Source organism: Vigna angularis, chromosome 5, assembly GCF_016808095.1.
Source record: "Vigna angularis cultivar LongXiaoDou No.4 chromosome 5, ASM1680809v1, whole genome shotgun sequence".
Taxonomy (NCBI): Eukaryota; Viridiplantae; Streptophyta; class Magnoliopsida; order Fabales; family Fabaceae; genus Vigna; species Vigna angularis.
Window position 1 is genome coordinate 14,026,268 of NC_068974.1, and position 18,484 is coordinate 14,044,751.

The 18,484-nt window shown below is 35.0% G+C and overlaps 1 protein-coding gene across 4 annotated transcripts; it reads right to left on the bottom strand.

The window, feature by feature from the left end:
* Positions 1 to 926: 926 nt before the first annotated feature.
* LOC108320252 (uncharacterized) lies at positions 927 to 13,738 on the bottom strand. Of its 4 annotated transcripts, none has more exons than XM_017551636.2 (8): positions 13,596 to 13,738; positions 13,010 to 13,235; positions 11,741 to 11,875; positions 10,711 to 10,933; positions 10,002 to 10,170; positions 9,060 to 9,244; positions 7,600 to 7,737; positions 927 to 1,255 (listed from the first exon to the last, which is right to left on the bottom strand). In XM_017551636.2, exons 1-8 carry the CDS (start codon positions 13,732 to 13,734, stop codon positions 1,127 to 1,129), a joined length of 1,344 nt encoding a protein of 447 aa, XP_017407125.2. In that variant the 5' UTR covers positions 13,735 to 13,738; the 3' UTR covers positions 927 to 1,126. The 4 variants fall into 4 exon arrangements, with proteins under 4 accessions (XP_017407125.2, XP_052733854.1, XP_017407124.2 ...); XM_052877894.1 differs by having other exon boundaries at positions 927 to 1,248; positions 9,984 to 10,170; XM_017551635.2 differs by having other exon boundaries at positions 9,984 to 10,170.
* Positions 13,739 to 18,484: the final 4,746 nt, after the last annotated feature.

Here is an 18,484-nt window from a genome sequence, read left to right on the forward strand (position 1 = left end):
GTTGGATTTGCCAGCGGTGACTTCATTTCCAACGAGGAGTATTATTGATGAGTTCAATTATGAAGGTTTTTGTAAGTGAAGTATTGCAGTGTAAAAATGGTAGAGAAAAATGAGATTGGGTTTCAATTTTTAAAATATCCAAGAACCTAATTTGCAAGGTTTGGCTAAATAATAATAATAATAATCTTAATAATAATAATAATAATCCTAATAATAATAATAATAATAAATAATAATAATAATAATAACAAATAATAACAATAATAATAACTAATAAAAATAATAATAGTAATAATAATAATAATAAATAATAATAATAATAACAAAGAATAATAATAATAACAAAAAAAAAATAATAGTAATAATAATAATAATAAATAATGATAATAATAATAAAACAAATTTATTTTACTAAATTATAATTTTTTTACTTTTTAAAAATTAATTTTAATAATTATTTTTAATTTTTTAGTCTTTATAAACATTTTTATAATTAAATATAACATTAACAATTATCATTTTATATTACTTTAATAATTAGGGACATTTTGGTAATCTTATTTTTTATCAATTAAACAAACTTTTTAAAATCAATCAAATCTTACACTAATTCTCACAAACTTTACCTCTAAATTTACTCTCAATTACCTCCAAATCCACTCAAATAAACACACAAAAATTTATCCTCAAATTCATTTAGTTATTCTCCCCCAGATCATCTCCCCCAATCACCCCGAAGTGAACACAACATTAATGACATGACAAAACACAAGCCATTGAAAGGACGAATATGTAGTGAAAGTGTCTTCAACCCAAGACTTCTAATGCAATGCAATTCTCAGAGACATCTTTGAGATAGCATCAATGTTTAGAAGGTCTCATTCTGATTTCCATCCCTTGTTCTTGTAAAACTGTGGCTGACAGTTTCACATTTCAATTTCAATGATAAAATTAGTATGAGAATAACTGAGAGAAACCTATCATCATTTTTTCTTCCTTTCTACTGATGTTGAAAGCATATTTTTTCACTGATTCTGGTGTGAGGATATTTTGCAAAGTTGCATTAAAATATATAATAGAAAAAAAAAACTTGAATGAATGAAATAAAATCACTTAAATACATTACTCATGAAACTCTCAAAAGAATGTTGGTCAGGTATGCGCCTTCGGGATATGATGGATCAATAGGATGATCACATGCTGCTCCAGACTGTCTGAGAACAGTGATTTTCCTACCTGCCATAGATGCTGCACCCTAATAAAAAGAAATAAGGGTAAGAGCAACTTCAGAGTTGAGAATACAATTGTAACAAATGAATTCTTAGAGCTTTTATAGAAATTGCTTATAAGTATATAAATCCAACGGTGCTTAACCATTTAAAAGAAATCAACTTAAATTAAGGTTCTTGTGTGAGTAAAGAATTAGTAAGTCTTCTCTAATCCTATGTGATCCTAAAGCCACAAAAATTTCTCATCAAAACAAGACCTTGAATTTGTTATAATTAATTACAATCAAAATAAGTTTATTCCAGAGTATGCTCACCAAAAATGAGATGAAAATAATCTATTTTGTTCAAATAGTATAATTAAATCACTTTTAGTAAATTATAATCCTAGTTATTTATTTTCTTTTAATAATATTTCTATTTTATTTTAACATCAGAACTTGCTGAAATGTTTATTTCTTTCATGTTTTGTCATCAATTTTTATTTTATAAACAGATAAATAAATTTGCACAACTCTTTTCATGAATATGAATATGTCTGAACAAAAAATATATGAGGACAGTTATCTAAAAATAAATAAAGATTTCATTTCAATATAGATAACATTTTGTATTGTTATACTTCTGCTTTTTGTGTACAACTTATATCAAAGCCCTTTTTGTACAACTTAATTGGAAAAACTTGCACCAAAATTTGTAGCCATGAAATTTAATATTCAACAATTTTTGAAAAATAAGCTATGATTAAAAATTACATTTACATGATGCTAACATATCCTATAATTTAGAAAAAAACAATTATCTCCTTTATGTTTTGAATGAATAAAACTCATACTCCCTATATATTTTAAAAAGATATTAACTTCCCTCATGATTTTAACAAATAACATTCACCTCTCTTATGTCTTTAATAAAGTGACACTCACCTCCCTTATAAAAAAATGGATTAAATATACTTTGAGTCTCGTAACTTTAATGCAAAATTGGAATTTGTCTATGTTTGAAATTTTAATACATTTTGGTCTTCAAACTCTAAAAATGAATGGTTATAGTCTTTTTAACCAATTATGTAAAAAAAATTTATACATTAAACACGTTTCATGTTAATATTTGAGTTGTTTGTAGACTATGAGATATAAAGAAGATTGGGAGAAAATATCCCTTATGTGTTTAGACTACACATAGGGTAGTTTATTTATATTGTAAGATATGGGCCAATGCCCTTAATACATAATAGACTAAGCCCAAATAACAGAAAGACACATCTTAACATCTAACACTCCCCCTCAAGCTGGAGCATATAAATCATATGTTCCAAGCTTGTTACAAAGATAATCAATTCTAGGTCCTCGTAAGGACTTAGTGAATATGTCTGCCAACTGGTTGCTTGAGTTAACAAACTCAGTCTTGATATCTCCGGATATGATTTTTTCTCGAATGAAATGACAATCAACTTCAATGTGTTTGGTTCTCTCATGGAAGACAGGATTAGAGCTAATATGGAGAGCAGCTTGATTATCACATATAAGTATCATGTGAGTGACATCTCCAAATTTCAATTCACTAAGCAATTGTTTAAGCCACACAAGCTCGCAAGTAGCTGATGCCATAGCTCTATATTCTGCTTCTGCACTCGACCTTGCCACAACACTTTGCTTCTTACTTTTCCAAGATATCAAGTTGCTACCAATAGAGACACAATATCCAGAAGTAGACCTCCTATCAGAAGGGGAACCAGCCCAATCAGCATCTGAATAGCAAACGATCTTTGTATCGTTGTTAGGGCCATATAGCAAACCTTTTCCAGGTGATCTTTTAATATACTTCAGTATACGAACAACTGCATCCCAATGGTCTTCACATGGGGAGTTTAGAAATTGACTCACCACACTAACTGCGAAGGAAATGTCAGGACGCGTAACAGTAAGATAGTTTAATTTACCAACTAGTCTTCTGTACCGTTCAGGATCTGAGAAAGGCTCCCCCTGATTTGGTAGGAGTTTGATGTTAGGGTCCATAGGTGTCTCAACAGATTTACAGTTCATTAACCCTGTTTCCTCCAAGATGTCTAACGCATACTTCCTCTGAGATATGACAATACCATCATTGGATTGTGCTACTTCAATACCCAAAAAGTACCGGAGTTTGCCAAGATCTTTGGTTTGAAAATGATGACAAAGGTGTTGTTTCATCTGAGAGATGCCAAGATAGTCGCTTCCTGTGAGAACAATATCATCGACATACACTATTAAATAGATACATCCAGCACTCGAGTGGCGATAGAACACTGAATGATCCGCTTCACTGCGAGACATACCAAATTGTTGAACAACACAACTGAATTTACCAAACCAGGCCCGAGGAGACTGTTTTAGGCCATACAAGGATTTGCGAAGACGACATACCAATCCAGAGGACTCCCCCTGAGCAACAAAGCCAGGCGGTTGCTCCATATAAATTTCTTCCTGCAAATCACCATTGAGAAAAGCATTTTTGACATCAAGTTGGTAAAGAGGCCATTGTCGAAGAGCGGCCATGGCAATGAAAAGGCGAACAGAGGTCATTTTTGCCACTGGAGAAAAAGTATCACCATAATCCAAACCAAAAATCTGTGTGTAGCCTTTGGCAACCAGTCGAGCTTTCAAACGATCAATTGTGCCATCAGGACCAACCTTGATAGCATACACCCACCTGCAACCAACAACAGACTTTCCAGATGGTAATTGGACAAGCTCCCAAGTTCCACTTTCCTGTAAAGCACTTAATTCATCCATCATAGCTTGACGCCAACCAGGATGAGTTAAGGCATCATCCACAGATTTGGGAATTGACACAGAAGAAATGGATGAGAGACAAGTATAAAAAGATGGAGATAATCTGTGGTAATTAAGAACAGTATAATGGGGGGAAGGGTTACGGGTAGAGCGTATACCTTTACGGAGGGCAATAGGCAAGTCAGACTCAGTTGCTGGAGCCGGAGGAGACACATGAGGCGGCACCGGAAGTGAGTCATGAGGGAGACAATTACGGCGACTATAAACCTGAAGGGGTGGAGGTGAAGGATGATCCTGTGGTGAATGAGAGTCTAAAGAAGGAGAAGACAAAAGGGGTGGAGCATCACCAGGAGGATCACAGATAAGAGGAATATCAACAGTAACAGGGAGAGGTACAGAACTAGAAGATAGATGTGAAAAGTAAAAGGAAGACTCATCAAAAGTGACATCAGCAGAGATAAAATGACGATTGAGGGAAGGGGAAAAACACTTATAGCCCTTTTGTGACCGTGGAAATCCTAAGAAGACACATTTGTGAGACCTAGGAGATAACTTATCAAGACCAGGACTAAAATCATGAACAAAACATGTAGACCCAAAAACTCGAAGAGGTAATGGATGCAGAGGGTCTTGAGGAAATAAGATAGAATGAGGGATTTTGTTATCTAGGACGGAAGATGGCATGCGGTTGATAAGATAACATGCTGTGAGAACTGCATCACCCCAAAAACGTGAGGGTACTTGACCATGAATAAGAAGTGTACGAGTTGTTTCAATAAGGTGTCTATTCTTACGCTCAGCCACCCCATTTTGTTGAGGGGTATAAGCACATGAGGTTTGGTGAAGAATGCCATGAGAAGCCATAAACTGTTTAAACTGTTGAGAAAGGTATTCACGGCCATTATCACTACGTAAATTTCGAATAGACACCCCAAACTGTGTTTTTATTTCATTGAAAAAAGATTGAAAAATAGAAAACAACTCAGAACGATTCTTCATTAAAAACAACCAAGTACATCTGGAATAGTCATCAATAAAGGTAACAAAATACTGAAATCCTAAAATGGACTTAACACGACTAGGTCCCCAAATGTCAGAATGAACCAATGAAAAGGGGGACGACGCCCGTTGTGAGACACTACGAGGAAAGGAACTACGAGTATGCTTCCCTAACTGACAAGACTCACACGACAAACTTGATAATGTGGACAACCTCGGGACAAGTTGTTGTAGTTTGGCAAGACTAGGATGACCGAACTGAGCATGAAGAAGGGATGGTGACTCCATGACTACGCCAACATGTGGAGAAGGGCGGAGATGATAAAGGCCATGAGACTCACATCCTGTGCCAATCATGTGTTTCGAACTCCGGTCCTGCAACCAAACAAAATCTTTAGTAAAGGAAATAACACAATTAAGAGTACGAGTTAAACGACTAATGGACAATAAGTTGAAGGGAGACCCAGGGACATAAAGTACATGATCAATGGATATGGATGGAAAAATATTAACAGTACCAATACCATGAGATGAGACTCTAGACCCATCAGCCATTGTTACCGAGGGTAAATTAGCTGGACATGACAAGGAAGAAAACAAGGACTTGTTACCAGTGATATGATCGGTGGCGCCTGAGTCAAGGACCCAAGGTCCAAGGGAGTGAGTTAGACCAACAAAAGGTGTACCTGTACGTGCAACAGATGCAGATGTAGTGGAACCAGAGTGCTGATGATCCTCATACCATCTGAGAAATTCGTTAAAGATTGCAGGTTTGTCTACGATATTAGATGAAGTAGGATGGTCTGCAGACGGTGATCGGGGAGGTGGATCAGAATTTGCCACTGCTACAGGTCGAGGAGGACGTCCATGGAGAGCATAACATCTATCAATCTTGTGGCCTAACTTGCCACAATGGTCACATTTTGGACGTCCTTTACTTGGCTTGCGAGACCGACTTCGATCATCACGTTGAGCAGCCATAACAGAGGAATCATCAGTACGAGGAGATGTCTCAGTGACGGGTTTGCTCGGTATACGCAAAAGAGCAGAACAAGTAGAAGTAAAGTTGGGTATGACAGGAGAACCCAAAATCTGATCACGGACATGAGAAACATCATCAGAGAGTCCGTATAATGCCAACAACATGAAGAACTTTGATCGTTGTTCCAATTCTTCAGCAGGAGTGGAAGCAGGAGGTAATATATCATTAAAGTCATGAAGAAGGGCATGAATTTTACCCAAATATTCTGCCATGGGACCAGGATTGCGCGGACCAATAACAGTTAATAGGTCCTGACAAACACCATAAAGACGCTGAGTGTCATTTGTGTATAACAACTTCGCTTGTGCCCATACTTCTGAACATGTCTCATAGGATCGAAACATTTGTTTCAGTGAGGAGTGAATGGTGGACTTTATAACAATGCATAACTGAGCATCAATTTTCATCCAGCGGGAAGTGTCATCTATGAGAGCAGTAGTCACATTTTGAGTAAGATGATCTAAGTACCCCTGACTCTTCAGCCAAAGTTTGATGTCGGACGCCCAGGTTGCATAATTTGTGCCATCTAACTTGTCAATGGACAAGTGTACATTCACATAATTAGTATATATTGAGGGATCAGAAGATGAGCCACCAATAGAGGTGTTTGTAGACGAGGAAGACGCCATGGAGAGGGAGAAACCCTAAAAATTCAAAGTACTCCGATTGACGCAACGACTACAGATCCAGAAAGAGGGCGAGGAGGCGATCACGGCGGTGCTGATCGGCGGCGGAAAGCTCCGGCGACGCGCCGGCACGCGCGGCGGCAGCGGCGGCAGCGGCGACTCTTGCGGCGGCGCGTGGAGGCGCGTGAGAGCTCCGATCGCGGCGATCTTCGTGCGACGGTGGTCGCCCGGCCGAGACGCTTCGGATGGTGTGGTCGCCGGTCGATTCTGGAGCTCCGGCGACGGCGCGGCGGCGGCGACGGCGACGGCGCGGCGGTGGCGACGGCAGCGGCGGCGACGCGACAACAGCAGCAGTGGGTGCCGGAAACCGTGGAGTTGACTGGAACTATTCCTGTGCTCTAGATACCATATGAGATATAAAGAAGATTGGGAGAAAATATCCCTTATGTGTTTAGACTACACATAGGGTAGTTTATTTATATTGTAAGATATGGGCCAATGCCCTTAATACATAATAGACTAAGCCCAAATAACAGAAAGACACATCTTAACATCTAACATAGACCTTGACATTTCTCGCTTCAATATCAATTACTAAAAGCATAAGAAAGGTGAATATATATTTAAAAACCAACGAGAATGTGAATGTCATTTTATTACAAACATAAGAGAGGTGGGTGTTTATTTTAAAACCTGAGGGAATTTGAATGTTGTTTAGCATAATTTGATACAAGGAGAGTGCAATTTGTTCTAAAACAAAGGCTAAATATTTCACTGAACATTTTCTTTTATTATTCAAAATTATCCAGTCTGTTGATAAAACAAGGATATAAAATTAGGACTCGTAAACTCGGTGACCTTCAAAAATCATTTAGAAAACTTAAAGTCTTGGCTGATGAGCCCAGGTTTTAGATCTAAAGCATATAACTTACCTGAAGAATACGTAGAAATATCCCACTTTGGGTCACAGCTCCAGAACAGGAACAGGTCATCAGAAGACCACCTCTTTTTGTGAGTTGCATGGCAAGGGAATTCAAATTCCGGTACATGCCAGATGCACTGTGTAGAACCTATAAGGTGATAAAACATTCAAAGAGAGAAAACTCAGTGAGTAAGTAGAAGAAACAATGACCTGCTAATTGTAAAATTTTAGAGACAATGCCAGCCCAAACAAGAATTTGCAAGATCTATTGTTTTCAGTTTCAAGTACACAGTTTATGGCATTAAATATCTTCATTGAGATTCAATGACTGAAAAAAGCATGCCTTAATCTTATCTTTGTTTCCAATCAAACATTCAACGTAGTAAGCATTTCTATGTGCATCGCATATACAAGTACGACCTCAACTGCCTTGCAATTTCCCTGTGTTACTGTTTCAAAACCAACAACACATGAAAATAACTGAATGAAAGATTTTTTTTCTTTGATTAAAAGTAGCTCACCAAGACAAAGAGGAACACAAATTAGAGATGGGATGATAAGGAATCCCCCAAACAGTAAACAAGTTAGTAAAAAAGAGAAAAATCTGTTGTGTAAGTTACAAAGAATTAAAATCCAAAATCTGTCGACTCACAACAAAGCCTTCTTAAATTCAAAAGTAATATCACCAAACAATTCAATCAGACTGAAGGAGAGTATATGATTCTGTTATGAATCTGATGATTTCACAACAAAGCCTGCAATCACTAACTCTTAGCAGATCTATCTATCTATCTATATATCATACAAAACCTTTACAATGTTACTTTAAATATGACATAAAAATGTTCTTAAAATAGTTTACTATACTCTCAATCAAAACTCTATTACTAAACTAAACTCAATCAAGTACAGTAGAATTACTAAACTCTATTATTCTTTTATAATATTTGTTTTCCAAAGGCAGGAGTGGGTTTAAACTTCAATCTTTTACTTGCAGAAAATCAGTAAACAGAAGACTAGCAATGCAAATACCACTTCAAATCGCTAGATTCATTAAGAAATGTATAAACAATAGAGATATATTTAATCACCTCAAAATGGAAACATTTTTAAGATAGTTACATGTTTATTTTTAAGGTAGTTACATGTTTTGGGGAATAAAAGGGGTATCTAAGAAACATTAGACCAACTTATGTGAAGATCTTCAAGAAAGTGTCATAATGAAAGTGGTTGAGAATTTACAAAACTAAGTATCAGATGTTTTAGACCGTAGAATAAACGTTGCACCTTGTGGATACACCAGATAAACTCACCAAACATAACAGAATTACAGACACACATATACAGGTACAACCATAACAACCAATCTAATAATAATATTAGTTAATAACAGAATGTTATAGATCATACTACAAAATGAAAGAAAAAATAAACAAAAAACATAAACCATATCACAAACATAATTGGTACCTTTTTTGTTGGTGCTAGTTTAGGAGGATCGATGATGACAATATCCCAAGATTCATTTCTCAAGAGAGCACCCTTCATATATTCAGTTGCATCTTCCTTCAAAAAGGATATTCTTCCAGGATCAATGCTGTTGAGTAGAACATTTTCTTTAGCAAGCTCCAAAGCTAGCAGTGATGTGTCAATACCTAACAAAGTTGTTGGAATAATCAGACTTGTTAAATCAGTTCAGTAGCCACAATATAATACTGATCAAATAAACTATCACTGAATATATTTGTTTCTGCAAAGACTTTTTAGAAGATTATTATAATATAAAAAGAAAATTCTCAATTGCTACTGATGAATGTCAAATCTACTTCTGAAGACTTACAGTATTTCAAGCCAGGGAAAAGAAATTCACCTACTTTAAAAAAATAAAAATAAAAAACTATCAGCGGTAATACAGAATAGTTCTTAGGTTATTATAACTTACTGGGGCGGGCCTATATATCGGTTAGGGAGACAAACTATACAGAGTCGGTCATTCCCACTCTTAAGTTTTCATCCCATTCTTAATCTTTTTCTCTAACAAACAGGATGAGTCACAGCTGATATACATATGATATGCAGGCAATTGGATGACTTAAAGCCGTTCAGATCAATGGTCCACAATATAGGAAGACTCTTGCTTGATTAATGATTAATTATTAATAGGTTTAACTGTTAAAATTTAGCAATAAATGTTATAAGTTTAGTTCCAAGTTTGGATTCGAGTCAGGAATACTTAACATCACTAGCTCAAGGATGCTACGATGTATGCATCCTTCCTTTCCAAATTTCAAGCATGAGACAGTAAAACAGCAAAGTATCAACAGCATTATAATGTCAATTGTAAGCAGTGATAATTCTTATAAAAAAAATGAGAACTAAAATCATATAACCAACCAGTGACATTTAAAGCACCTCCACGCACAGCATTTAGAGCAAAACCACCACTATAGCAGCAAAGATCAAGAACCTTTAGACCATCTGAAATTGTTGATATAAACTGCCGATTCTCACGCTGATCTGCATAAAATCCTGTCTTCTGGCCCTTAAGTGAAATTGTGTATCCAATTCCATTTTCCACAATCTGAAAAGATCTTAAGAAGTGAAAATGCAGGTCATATTTTTCAGATCCTTAGTTCTAGACACCTTATATGACTATATAACACATTGTAGAGCAAAAATATACAATTGACAGTAGATAATACGAGAATAACAAAACACACAAGAATCGAGAATAACAAAAACACACAAGAATATATTATGTTCACTCAATATGGAAATTCCAGTGTATTTTCACCCTTCTGTAAAAACATCACAGCTTCCATTCAACAAGTTCGGTTCATTTACATCTTCATTAGACATATGCGTGTTAGAAGTGGTTCTTCAAACTGTGATTAACCATATGGAGCACTTATTATTTGTTGTGGCTATTTATTTTGTGCCCCACATCAATTTGATGACTGCAAAGAAATCTATGAAGAAAAAAGTAAGGCTGTTGTCTATGCAGAATACATGTTCCTTTACCAAGATCAAACTCGGGATTAGCCTTTCCCATACAAAACAATGTATGCCCTGCCCCCAAGGTTTAAGTAAAGAAAAAATTGCACTGTTGATCGTTGCATACCTTTGTTCTTTCAGGGCATGTAGATGAATGCATTTCTTTTAAATCAGATTCATTCATCCCGTCCTCCTTCAAAATATCAACAGATGGCCTCCAATTTATATGATTGATATAATTGATTTTCCCGAGGCATGCCTCTATCTCTGATTTGTATTTCTCAACCCAAGCAGCAGATGATGCTACTACAGCTACATCTCCAAAGACGTCAATTATCAATCCTGATAATCTGTAGGGAACAGTCAAACCCAATTCAAAACCATGCAATCTTCTTGATTAGACCTTATTTTGCATTTAAAGCTGTAAGGATAGAAATTCAAATAAAAAGATATATGCATCTGGTAAAACATGTACCAGATATTAATACCGTTTACTGTTGGTACTTGGAAGCACTGTGCATAACTAGATTATTGTTAACAACATCACAAGAAAAGCATTGAAAATAAAGATAAATATCATGTATTTATTGCATAGCAATTCTGTAGTGATAGATTATCTGATATAGAGGAAACCAAGCATTCTCATTATGTGTAATTAATATAACTTGTCTATATAAATCAACTACACATCATTAAAACACATGGTCTCAGCACTATTTGACTAAGTTTTCTTTTCCATTTAACAAAATCAAGAAGATGTAATACATCAATTTATAAAGTGATCGGTAGCCATAATGGTAAACACAGGCATGCTATGTGTATTATTAAAGAAAATCATGAAATGAAGTTTAACATATAGCATACTTACTAATAATCTAAGTTAGATGAAAATCACTCACACCCAGTGGCTCCACCAAAAACACACCAAATGACTCCCTGCCATTTCCCCAAAATTTCCCTCCCCTTTATCTTTGCACTCTGACCATTTCCCCCTCCTTCCTATCCACCTTGCCACATTGGCAAGGGTGCTACAAATAAAATCTATCTTCTGATCCTAACTCTTATTTTTTTTTTAGCATAAATGAGCGCCTGATACAGTACATTAAAGTTGACAATTTGAAACATAAAAAAGAAAAGTTAAAACCTACATCTCTCACCTGTCACCCTCACTGTTGATTAGGCGGTATGCATTTGTGTGGACTGATGGAAGACCCAACCTTCTACGCACTTCAACAGCTGCATCAATTCTTGTTTCAATCAGTTTCTCCATATTGAGTGCACAATATGAATCGCTGTATTATCAAGAATTAATGATCAGAGGTCTGGTGATGCAATGGAAAAGCAATGTTAAGAATTATTGAGTTATTCAGGCATTATTGCAATTCTTGTGAAATTTAAGAAAATATATTCTCAGGTAAATATTATCATGTCAACATTTTTATTTGACCAGAATTTCATAACTTAGGCAATTCACGTTTTGGTAACAATGTCATGCTATTAGAACATTATTATCAAAGGTTTTGTTAGATCCAATCGAAATGCAATGTAAAGGATTTGAGTCAATAAGTGTGGACTTCTATCGTGGGGTATATAAGGTCTTGAGCTCCCTAATCACAATAGTTAGCTTTTGTGCTGTGGTTTCCCCAAGGATCTTATCAAATAGTATTAGAGTTGCCTTTGGTGTCTCAGATAAGGCTACTAAGGAGGGTTTTGACCAATGGAAGGTTCTAACCAAAAAGGATATCAAATGATGAGTCACCGAGTGAACTTCAAAGAGTGTGAGTTGTTGAGACATCAGTTCTCAAGAACAATGCTATCATAGGGAATTGAGTATTATGGGACGCCGCTAGGGTATTCAAGTGTTTGATTCTTCCTCCTTTAGTATTATCTTTGAAGGGTGAGTTCCCCCGAGTGTTTTGTAATCATCAATCAGTATCACAGCCTATTCCACCATGTCTCGTAGCTGAAAATGTGTGGTGTAGCTGGTGACGCATGCAGTACAATGGTCACCCAGGACTAGTCAAAGGGCTAGTGCACAGAAAACTTGCATGGGCACCAAGGCTGCTGAGCATGGTAGAATGTTAGAATCCAAGTGCAAGTTTTAGGACTTGAGTCCCCCACAGAAAGAATAGGAATGTGGGGCTTCTAAGCCTTGGACTCTCCAATTAAAATAGCAAGCTTTTGTGGCGTTGTGCTTCCAAGTTTCTTATCAAAGTAACTTGTACCCTTTAGATTCTTGTCTTGGTTTGTTTATCAAGGTAGCACATTGCCAAGAAAAACATACATATATACATACATACATACATATATATATATATATATATATATATATATATATATATATATATATATATATATACACACACACACACATATATATATATATACACACACACACACATATATATATATATATATATACAAACCTGGTAGCTTCATCTTCAAGCTGCATGAGCCGAACACAGAACATAGAAACCGAGTTGTACAAACCCCATCCAATTGGTTTCTCAGTCCCATCGGCTACAAGAACAACATCTCCAGTCTTAGGAGGGGGCCGCCCGATTATTCTATCAACAGCTCCACTGTACACCATTGGGTTGCCATCCTTAAAGATTTGTGTCTTCCCCTTTTTCAACACAACCTTTGCAACACCTACCAAACCCAAACTATTCATAAAATAATTCAGTGAGTTTAAAAGAATATAACTTTCCCATGTATGACACTTGAACTAATCCATAGCACCTCCTGCTTTCTCAGAAAACATTATTAATTAATAACCATTATTCAAAAAAGCTCCACGCTTTCCTTAGCTCGAAGTTTAAGATATTAGTACAGAACTCTCTGTAAGTGCATGAACAACATTTGCCACCAATTTTCTGCAATATCGATTAGGAGAACTGCAACTTAAAACCCTCATTCTCTCACTGAGGAACAAAAAACCCAAATACATGCATAACACGAGGAGAGAGAGAGAGAGAGAGAGAGAGAGAGAGAGAGAGAGAGAGATGACACCTTTTGGTTGATGGAGGGCAATTTGTTGAAGGGTGGAAGCAGAAGCTGGTAGAGAACAAACTGAGAGTGACTTCATCAGCAGCGTTTGCAGCGGCTTCATTTCTTCTTCCGAGTTCTTCTCCTGCGATTTGGTTAGCATGGAAGAAAATAAAAATACTCTAGAATTATTTTTTATTTTATGTAATTTTATTTATTATTTAAAAATAAAATAACTAAATATATTATATTAAAGTTATAATGTACTAAGAAAAACCGATGATATAAAATTAGATTCTAAATATTTATATTGTCACAATTATTATCTCCCAAATTTTCAATAATATTAACATTATTATAAAATAAATTACATATTAATAAAAACAGTAAAAAAAACATATATAAACTTTTTTAGTTATCCAAATATAACTATAATACTATAATAGAGAATAATATATCTATCAACAAATTATCTTACACTAGAAAAGTTAAAGTGTGGCTAGACTCTATAAAAAAACTATATACATTTATAAACAAATATATATACAAGATCCACAACTAAGAAGACTAAGGTTGGTTCTTTATTATGGCTTTATCTCCTAACATTTGATCTCTTCTGATATGCTCACATCGTAAAGAAAATCATTGCATCTCCAGGATATGAACAAACAAACATAAACACAAAAAAATGGTAAGCTAGTTTATTAAAGAGCACACATAAACATCATTTATAATTGTCATTAAATAAATTACTATCATTCACTAAACAATATTCATACACAAATTACCATCTATTGTAAACATGCTGACAAAATCACAAGCAGTATTTCCTGAGGCATGTAAAGTCACTATCCTTAAGGACTTATCTGTAGTGTATTGCGCAAGTCTCCAAGATACAATAGGAACTTCCCAGAATATCTCTGAGGATCTCAGAACTAGCAAGGATCTCTAAAAAAGAATAAAATAATAACCCAGAATATTTTTAGAAGAAGAAAAAAGCTAAAGAATGAAACACAGGAGAGGAGAATGAGAAAACAGAGTTTGGTGTGTCTTGGAATGGAGGAAGAACTCTCTATTTATAGAGATAGAGAGAAGAATAAACTAAATAAAAGAAATCAAAAATCATAAATGATTAACGTTGCAGCAATTAAATATATGAACATTGGTTAACTTTTTTGCTTTGCCAATTAATAAAATACCAACATTCTAAAAAGGAACGTTGCCATCAACGTTTTATTAACATTGCAAAATATTCATTTACAATAATATAGCATTATTACAACAATCCCTCACTTATTGCAAAAGAAGTTGAAAGAAAAGATAAGAAACTTTTATTTTGGGTCTCATAGGATGTAAAACATTAGAGCTGGTATAACAAGCTATATGAACCAGTCTTAGATTGAGATACTTAACACACAGTGTAGTTGGTATAGCAAGCTATATGAACCAAAGACACTTGACGTGTGTTAGAGGATTCTTAATCACAATACACCCCCACAATCCTTGTTGTTATCACTATGTTGCGCTTACTAGGCCATGCGCGTGCCCAGTATTCATGAGTGCTCTAGAGATCATGCCAAGATCTCATGCAAGCGGTCCCACTTGACACTCATATAGGTGATTTCATCAAGTGTATGCTGCAAATCATACACCACTCATAAGGGATATGAAAATCATTAAAAACTTTGTTTAAACTAAAATTCTTTCACCACATAGAATTTTAATAACAAAGTTTAGCATCTCAATAATGCAGTCTCTGGCACTTACACACACACACCATAGGAATGGACATAATTGATTAAAATCAAATTAGTGCTATCAGAACTAACAAGTGACTTGTTTTTACCCATATGAACCTTATTCATGGGATCTCCAATCACAAAGGTTGGGTTACCATCACTTGTTTGTTTGCCAGTGGCTTAAGTTTCATTCCCCTCGATGTTTCTAAGATCATATTTCTTCCCAAGGGTTTTGTCAGAGGATCTACTAGATTCCGTTCTGACTTCACATAATCAATGGAAATAGTTCCACTCTTTAGCAGTTGCTTCACCAAATTGTGTCTCAATTGGATATGTCTATTCTTTCCATTGTAATTCTTGTTTTTAGCTATAGCTATTGCCGATTGGCAATCATAGTGTATTGACACCGATGTGGTTGGTTTCATTCCTAGTGGAATGTTTGCTAAGAAGTTTTTCAACCACTCAGCCTCATTACCAGTCATCTCAAGAGCAACAAACTCAGATTCCATTGTTGATCTTGCAATAAATTTTTGTTTGGCTGATCTCCATGTAATTGCACTACCCCCAAGTGTGAATACATAACCACTAGTGGATTTTGTCTCATCTGAATCAGAGATCCAGTTAGCATCCTTGTACCCTTCTAGTACAGTGGGAAATCCACTGTATTCAATGGCATAATCCATTGAACTCTTAAGTATCTCATAAGCCTAGCAAGTGCATTCCAATGTTCCTAATTTGGACATTGAGCGTACCTACTCAGTCTACCTACTGCATAAGCAATATCAAGTCTAGAAAAACTCATCAAGTGCAGTAAGCTCCCAATTATCTGGGCATACTGAGGTTGAGATATAAATTCTCTTTTATTTTTCATTAATTTAGAATTAACATCATAAGGGATACTCACTTGTTTTAGGAAATAAAACCCAAACTTCTTAAGAAGTTTCTCAACGTATTGTTCTTGGAATAGTAATATACTATCTCCCTTCCTTATGATTCTAATACCTAAAATCACATTAATTCACAACCCACATGTACACATTCCAAGATTTATATTTGGACAACATTCACATATCATATATATCTATGCACTTCAATACAAGGATGTACACTAACATTCACAACCCAACAAATATTTCATGAACACACTCAAACCAAACTGGACTAGATTTAATCATTCAAATAACATTATACACATTACCAAAAAATATACCTTAACCATAATTTGGACAACTATAACAACCAAATAGTTCACATAAGTACGTTCAACAATTTTTACAACATACTAATCAACGTGAACGTGAAGCCATAATCTAATCCAAATCAAAATTAGAATTATATATTCAAATAACCAATTCTACACTACTTGGTATGGTTAACGGATTAGTAATAATATGTCCAAAAACCCATTTTTACATCAAGCAATCACCCCTATTACCCATTAATAAAATCTTATTAAACTTTAACAATTTTAAAGAAGAACTAGCAAATCAACACTCAAGCATATTCAACACGTTACTAGACACTATAAACAACACCTTATTTTACACCCATAGACCTTATTAAGTCATAAACTTTTATTCAACTTAAAATCCACTCCCAAAATAATATAAATTATAAGCCATTAATCCATTCCCTTTAATTCTGGATTAGCATGCAGTATTTTCAGTCAAATAACTACTTTTGGTGTAGAAAAATAACCAAAAAAAAAACATGCAGGACAACACACTTTTAATGCAGATTTGTCATTCCAAAACAACACAAAACAGCAAAGATTCTGATGCACATTTTTAAATAAAACAGCAAGGTTTCTGGTGCAGATTTTTACAGAAAACAACAAGATTTCTAGTGCAGATTTTTATAGAAAACAGCAAGATTTTTAAGGCCAAAATAGCAACCATTTAGAGCTAAAAACAGTAAGCATTTAGAGTTAAAATAGCAACATATTTGGTGCAACAATTTCAGTCGAAACAACAAAGTTTTAAAACCAAAACGGCAAACATTTGGAGCTAAAAACAGCAAGCATATATATTTAAAACAGCATCAGACCCTCAATGTAGTTTCTACAACATAGAGTAACCTTTCCAACATTGGTACAAAACGGCATGCACAGGTACTCTATACAATTCATGAGTTGGACAACAACCATGCCCAAACAACAAGTAAAGCAATTTAAAACTAGATTAACTCCTCATACCTTTTTAAATTTAGATAGTAACAAGATCGGAAACCAAAGGACTAAGACTTCACTCGCTTGTGCCTATATATTCACGTTTAAGTCCCCCAGGATACAACAGGAACTTCCCATAATATCTTTGAGGATCTCAGAACTAGTAAGGATATCTAAAAAAGAATATAAAATAATAACCCAGAATATTTTTAGAAAAAGAAAAGAGCTAAAGAATGAGACATGGAGGAGAGGAGAATGAGAAAACAAAATTTGGTGTGTCTTGGAATGGAGGAAGAACTCTCTATTTATAGAGTTAGAGAGAAGAATAAACTAAATAAAAGAAATTAAAAATCATAAATGATTAACGTTGCAGCAATTAAATATATGAACGTTGGTTAACTTTTTTTCTTTGCCAATTAATAAAATACCAATGTTCTAAAAAGGAACGTTGCCATCAACGTTTTATTAACGTTGCAAAATATTCTTTTGCAATAATATAACATTATTACAACACCATCTAACTCTAGATTGACTATTCGGATACATGTATTGATATTGAATTATAGAGACCCTGCCTTTGAGGTGGTATATATACAATTACAACATCCTCATCAACAAATCACCACACTCCAAGGTTAATTTAGCCATAAATTATGGACATCCTTCTACTCTCCACCACATAATCATCCTTCTTTGCTCTAGACTAGAGTTTATTGAGAGTGTTAGAATAATCTCTAATCACTAGCTTCCTATATCAATACATACACTTACACACGTAATCATTTAAAGAAATTCTCCTTAAACTCCTATCATTAACATGTCATCACACCTTTCAACCATATCACAGAATATAAGGTACATTATTCAATCATTCACAAATAAAAATAGTAGAGCAAACACTTAAAAATCAATAAGAAAACTTATAATACTTGCTCGCCCAGCGAGCAGTCTCTACTCGCTCAGCGAAAGAAAAACCAATGAGCTCTCACAGCTAAGCAAGTTGGCTC

Coding starts and splice junctions, on each gene's coding strand:
- LOC108320252 (XM_017551635.2), bottom strand. CDS start 13,734: ATGCTAACCAAATCGCAGGAGAAGAACTCGGAAGAAGAAATGAAGCCG. Junction 10,934..11,740: donor ATCAACAGTGAGGGTGACAG/GTGAGAGATGTA, acceptor TGTTCCCTACAG/ATTATCAGGATTGATAATTG. Junction 1,256..7,599: donor TATTTCTACGTATTCTTCAG/GTAAGTTATATG, acceptor TCTTTTTATTAG/GGTGCAGCATCTATGGCAGG.